The 6,033-nt window shown below is 48.9% G+C and overlaps 1 protein-coding gene across 1 annotated transcript in view; it reads right to left on the reverse strand.

Moving 5' to 3' along the window:
* Positions 1 to 3,472, reverse strand: part of LOC137306022 (transforming growth factor beta-1 proprotein-like) — a 43,170-nt gene extending 39,698 nt beyond the window's left edge. The window contains exon 1 of the mRNA XM_067975043.1: positions 2,639 to 3,472. Coding sequence (XP_067831144.1) covers positions 2,639 to 2,984 — 346 coding nt within the window. The 5' untranslated portion in view covers positions 2,985 to 3,472. The remainder of the gene's footprint in view (positions 1 to 2,638) is intronic.
* Positions 3,473 to 6,033: the final 2,561 nt, after the last annotated feature.

Consider the following 6,033-nt stretch of genomic DNA (forward strand, 5'->3'; position numbering starts at 1 on the left):
CAATACCGCACACACACACAAACATATATAAATACTGGTCACACAAACATATATAAACGCTATTATATTTGCATGCACACACACACGAACAAATAAACACCTATGTGCACACATATCTATGAACACTAGTGCACGCACACAACATATATAAACACAAATATGCACACATGCATGCACACACACGCATATATGAACACTAGTGGAACACATATAAAAACACTAATACACAAATACAAACATACATATTTCAATGCCAGCCACACACCCACCCACAGAAACTGCTCTATTCCCACCAGGATTGACTGGGAGCATTTACTGTGTGTTTGGAATGTTGTATTCAGAGTGTCCTAGTATCTTTCAAATGATCATTCCCGTTCGGCCTGGGGTGGGTGATGTCATGGGTGTTTAATAAACAACACAAACATCCTCACTGAATGATGTGGAGATGCCGGTGATGGACTGGGGTGGACAAATGTGAGGAATCTTACAACACCAGGTTATAGTCCAACAAATTTATTTTAAAATCACAAGCTTTCGGAGATTATCTCCTTCGTCAGATGAATCCTCACTGAAGGCAGCTCCAAACTTCATGGCAAAGCAGCTGATAGCGAGTTTCTGCCTGTCAGTCTAATTGGGAACAGCCCCCCTGGATACCCAAGTTACAGAGCAGGTCCTAAATGGCTCTCCCACCTCTAACCACCCAACCCAGAGTTGCCAAGAGCTGTAGGGGAAAGAATTCAGTCCCTTTCCCACCCAAGCCAGAATTTCTCACCACCATTGTTTAATGGATGTGATTGGATAAAGTAAATATATTTTTCCTCAATTAGCTCCCAGTAATGTGGTTCTACCTCTGGTTTTCGTCCCCCCCCCCAACTGACCAATAAAACACTTACAATAAAAGGCCCACCCAATCCAAGCTCTACCTGCTTTATCTTTACCCAGAGAATGGTTAGAATGTGGACTGTATGGAGTGGTTGAGGCGGATAGCAGAGAGGCATTTAAGGGGAAGCAAGATAAACACATGAGGGAGGAAGGAATAGAAGGATATGCTGATAGGGTTAGATGAAGTAGGGAGGGGGAGGAGACTCATGTAGAGCGTAAACACCGGCATGGACCTTGTGGGCCGAATGGCCTGTTTCTGTGCTGTACATTCCATGTAATGTATCCATTTATAAGAGGCTTCAGATCTTTCATCAGTGACTGGAGATATTAACAAAACCTCAGCATAAAAACAGCGACACCCCGGGGTACGCCCAGAAGCTGTTTCTAACTCCCAACCTCGTGTCGGAGGGGTGTGCAGCCCCCTTGAGCAGTGAGGAAGGGGTTCATCCAGCGGAGAGGGGAGCTCATTTTTCTGTAACATTTTATATTTGGGTAACGATGGGTCATCGGTTGCAAGATATAAGTCGCCTGAGAACCTTGCGGGGGGGGGGGTGTAGCTGATAGCCCGAGCTGCCGGCGGAGACCCTCGCCCGCCGAACACTCACACCGGGAAAATGCACGTGCATGGCTCACGGGTGCCCGAGGGGCAGAGCTCTCTGCCGGGAGCGCAGATCCAGGAACCTAGCCTGTTAGTTTTGACTTATGTCCGTCTCTTTACAAGAAGTTGATGTATATTTCCAAAACTGTTGTAAGCTCCGGGCCCTACATGTACCGAGCTCTACCGATCCCAAGCAGGGCTACTGATTTAAACAGTGAATCGGTCAAATGTTGGTTTAATCACAAGGGGTCTCTATTATTCTGGGAATTACATTCCACGATTCTGCCTGTTTAATCCATGAAAGACACAAATCAGTAGCTTCGTTCGGGAGTGTAGCACAGGTGAAGTTATGGGACCTGGGTCACATTAGGACAACCTTGTGACTCCTTTCTCATCAGGTGAATAAAGATTCATCCTTGGATAAGATCTTTGTTCTTTTTATAAGGTTTAAGGCAACACTCCCCTCTCCCAGCCCCTGCCAGTAAGGTTTAAGGTGTGTGCAGATAACTGATCTCAGTCTGGGTAGTAGTGGGGGTGTTATATGGGTGTGTGGGATAGAGGAGGGCTGAGGGGGAGGAGGGGGGTCTCTGGGAGTCATCACCATCTTTGGACCGCAAAGCGCGAGGGCAACAGGATCAGGCTCGGCTGTGATGCTCCCTGCAGTCGAATAGCAGTGTGAAAACCCAGCCATTGGCGCGAAGTATGGGAGGGAGCCCAGCACCCGAATGGGAATGTACCCCGGTGACTTGGATTGGGGAGCAAACTGGAGGTGGGAGCAGCTCCCAGCCCTACCCCCTCCTCTATAAGAATATACAAGGCTACACGGGTGGGGGGGCCGTGTGATTCGTGCACACCCCACTGGGGGGGGGGGGGCTGTATAAATTTGGTATTGTCTCCACAACGTGTGGTGCCAGAAAATGATCATTTGGTCGTAATATCGGTGCAAGGGGAGATATTCCATTTCCCCCCCCCCCAAGAAAGACTGTAATCTTCAGATCTTATGCAGTCTAGTCTTGATCATGCAAAGGCATTTCCTGCCCTAAAAATAGTTGACTTCTCCAAGTTTGAACTGAGCATGTGGACAAAGGCGAGTGTGAGTTATCAGATCGTTTGAACTGAGAGCAGTGTGCATTAAAAGGGAGAGCAAGCAACACTTACCCTCGCCTCCTCTCGTCCCCTTATCGTCCGGCAAGGTATCAAACCTGTGGACTTCTTTGGCATAATAGTCCGCTTGGGTCCCAGTGACCGCCGCTTGCTCCCTGGTCAGGACATCCAGGAGCTCCCTGGTGCTGTTGTACAGAGTCATCACCGCCTTGGTGACCGCCACCTGCTCGGCCACGGGCGGGCTGGACATTTTGAGTTTGCTGAGGATCTGGCCCCGGATGGCCTCGATCCTCTTTTTCCGGATCTGTTCCATGTCGATGGTCTTGCAGGTGGAGAGGGAGAGGGAGAGGGTGAGGGTGTCCCACAGGCAGAGCAGGCTGAGGAGGGCGCGGACCTGCATCCTTCCCAGGCTCTCTCAAATCGTCAATTTCACGGCACGAAACTGACACAAAAAAAAAGGACAACTTCCTATTTTTTTTTGTGTGTGTGTGTGTTTTTGGTCGCTTGGTCCCGATTTAATCTAAAATTACACTTATAACGGCAGTTCCTCAAAATAAAATGGACAGCAGCAACGAGAAGATGAGTTCAGGTTAAAGGAGCAATCAGATCTTTAAAAATTGGGACTCCAAACTCATGCTTAAACAGAAACTGAGCACGATACGATTACAGTCGATACCTTTCTCAATCAGCTGCGTCCTCACACCCCAAATAAGTCAGGAAATGGAACTTTTCTTCTCTGTGTGTGTGTGTGTGTGTGTGTTTTGATTTGAATGACACACACGCACACAACTACAAAAGTTTCGCCAAACTTTCTTTCCCGTTGCTCCTGCGGCGGTCTTGAGCCTTGTAAAATAGTCCCAGAGGGTCACAGACTGGTCCCGAAGACTCGAAGCTTTGTGGGTGAGTGGTTGAGAATTTATAAAGCTCGCAGGTCCGGACTCCTCCCAGGAAATGGGTGGGGGGTACAACAGCTGTGGTTAACATGCTGCGTTTCTGTTACAGAATGTCTGCAAATTATTTCCTTCAAATACACACAGGCGACAAGAAGGGAGGGAAGGAAACCCAATTCTGAAGCCCCAACCTGCTGCCCCCTCTGATTTGGACTGGGGTTCTGGGGGGGTACCTGACCTGACCTGAAACGTTAACTGATGCTGCCCGACCTGCTGAGTGCTTTCCAGCAGTTTTGCGTTTTTATTCCTGCTTACAGCAGAGCTGCCCCGCGTTCAGCTGCCCCGAAGCTCTTCCCCTTCCGTGTTTGGATCCAAGAGCTGGGGTGGGCAAGGGACTTGCCGGTAGTAGCCCCCGGATCAGGGCGGTTAGCAGGACCGTACATGTGCAGGAAGCGACAGAAAGCTCTCGGCAGTGCTGAGCCCAGCGCTCTCTCTCTCTCTCTCTCTACATAAATGACTGTATTTTCTCTTTTTTTGACACTTCAACCGCTGATTGCTACTTTTTTTTTATTGTTACAGTGTTCAAATCCAGCAGCCCTGAAAAGACTCATGCTTAAACAGAAACTGAGCACGATACGATTACAATCGATACCTTTTTCTCGATCAGATAATGTAGCACCTTTCAGCGACCTCAGGGTGACCCCCAAGCGCTTTACAGCCAATGTTGCACTTTTGAAGTGTAGTCACTGTTGTAATGTAGGTAACAGGGAAGCCAATTTTGCCGCACGGCAAGATCCCACGAGCAGCAATGAGATAAATGCCCACATAATCTGTTTGGATGATGTTGGTTGAGGGATAAATATTGACCAGGACACCGGGGAGAATTCCCTGCTCTTCTTTGAAATACTGGCCATGGCCCGAGAGGGTAAACGGGGCCTCGGTTTAACGTCAAAGATTCCCGTGGCACCATTGGAAGAGGAGCAGGGGAGTTCGCCCCGGGGGTTAATTTTCAATTTGGGTGCGGGCGAAAGGTGGCCGTGAATCGTTAGGCAGTCGCTTCACGGAAATGAAAAATGGAGGAGGGGTGGAAAATCGGGCTGATCGCAACCAACTGTAGTCCGTCCACCCCCACCCCCACCCCCGTGACCAGGCCAACAGTCAACCCTTGACCGACGTCGCGGAAAATACCGTACCCGGTCACTCCCAGCTCATCGCGGTTTGTGGGATCACCCAGTGCGCAAAATGGCCGTCACGCCCACCCACACCGGCCTGCGCAGTAAGTTATTGTGCGTGACGCGCTCTGGGAGATGCCAAGGGCCTTGAATTTACTGCATCTTCTTTTCTCCATTTGTTTCTGTGGGGGCAGAATTTCCAGCAGTGTTGGCAGTAACGAGGCCTCTCTCACAGCTGGTGATCCAAATTAGTGGACACAAAAACAAATTCAGAAGCAAGAGGTAAGTCCCTGGTACTGATACTGAAATGTTATAAAACTCCTGACTCCTGTTAATTAGGGGCTTTCCAACATGACACGTTGGTTAATTCCAGGCACCCTCTGCCACTTTGCACTCAGCCCCTTTTTGACTCCTGCTGGTTTGGTACATAAATTTTTTTGAATCAAATTTGCTGCTTGTCAAAATGGTGGGATGGCAGAAGTGAGAAGCTTTTGTGTGTTAGACACCCAGTATCACTGTCAACACTCCCAGGGCACGTACAGCACGGGTTAGATACAGAGTAAAGCTCCCTCTACACTGTCCCATCAATCACTCCCAGGGCAGGTACAGCACGGGTTAGATACAGAGTAAAGCTCCCTCTACACTGTCCCATCAAACACTCCCAGGGCAGGTACAGCACGGGTTAGATACGAGCATCAGAGCTCGAGACCTGATCCCAACCCTAACCTTCCCCTCCAACATTTGACTGGAGACAGAGTGGCTTTCAAGGGGGTGGGGGGAGGGTTGCTCAGAGGCATGGACCAAACAGTCGCCCACCTTCACTCCCCACTCACCTCTACTCCCCACCCTAGTAATCACCAGTCGGCTCACAATGTAGTTAATAGTGTCCCCGCTGTCTGGTAAATTCTGTAAAGAGGCCAGTAATATGCCTCCTACACCTGCTGTCTGATGGCTACAGTCTGTCCCAGCACTGTCTGTATGTGTAACAGGACTGACTGTCCCAGCACTGACTGTGTGTAACAGGACTGACTGTCCCAGCACTGACTGTGTGTAACAGGACTGACTGCCCGACATGTGAAGCATGTTGTGAATGGGTGGAAGGATAGTGTGGTGTTCAGTTTGACTTCACATCACTGCACGAGCTTGAAATTATAAAACCTGTTTTACTATTAGTTTTCCATTCACTTTGATTCGCTCCCTCCCTCCTATACACTCTCTCTCAGGCAAGCGAGTATGCTTGCAACCAGCTAGCTGTCCCAATGCTATTGCCAGCTCATGGCAAATATAAATTTCCAGCCTATTTTGAGCAGAGATCAGGAAAAACTTCTTTACACCAAGAGTATAAAATGGACTCAATATAATCGAGGCAAAAGCATTGGGACTGATC

This window comes from Heptranchias perlo, chromosome 41 (assembly GCF_035084215.1).
Source record: "Heptranchias perlo isolate sHepPer1 chromosome 41, sHepPer1.hap1, whole genome shotgun sequence".
NCBI classification, from domain to species: domain Eukaryota; kingdom Metazoa; phylum Chordata; class Chondrichthyes; order Hexanchiformes; family Hexanchidae; genus Heptranchias; species Heptranchias perlo.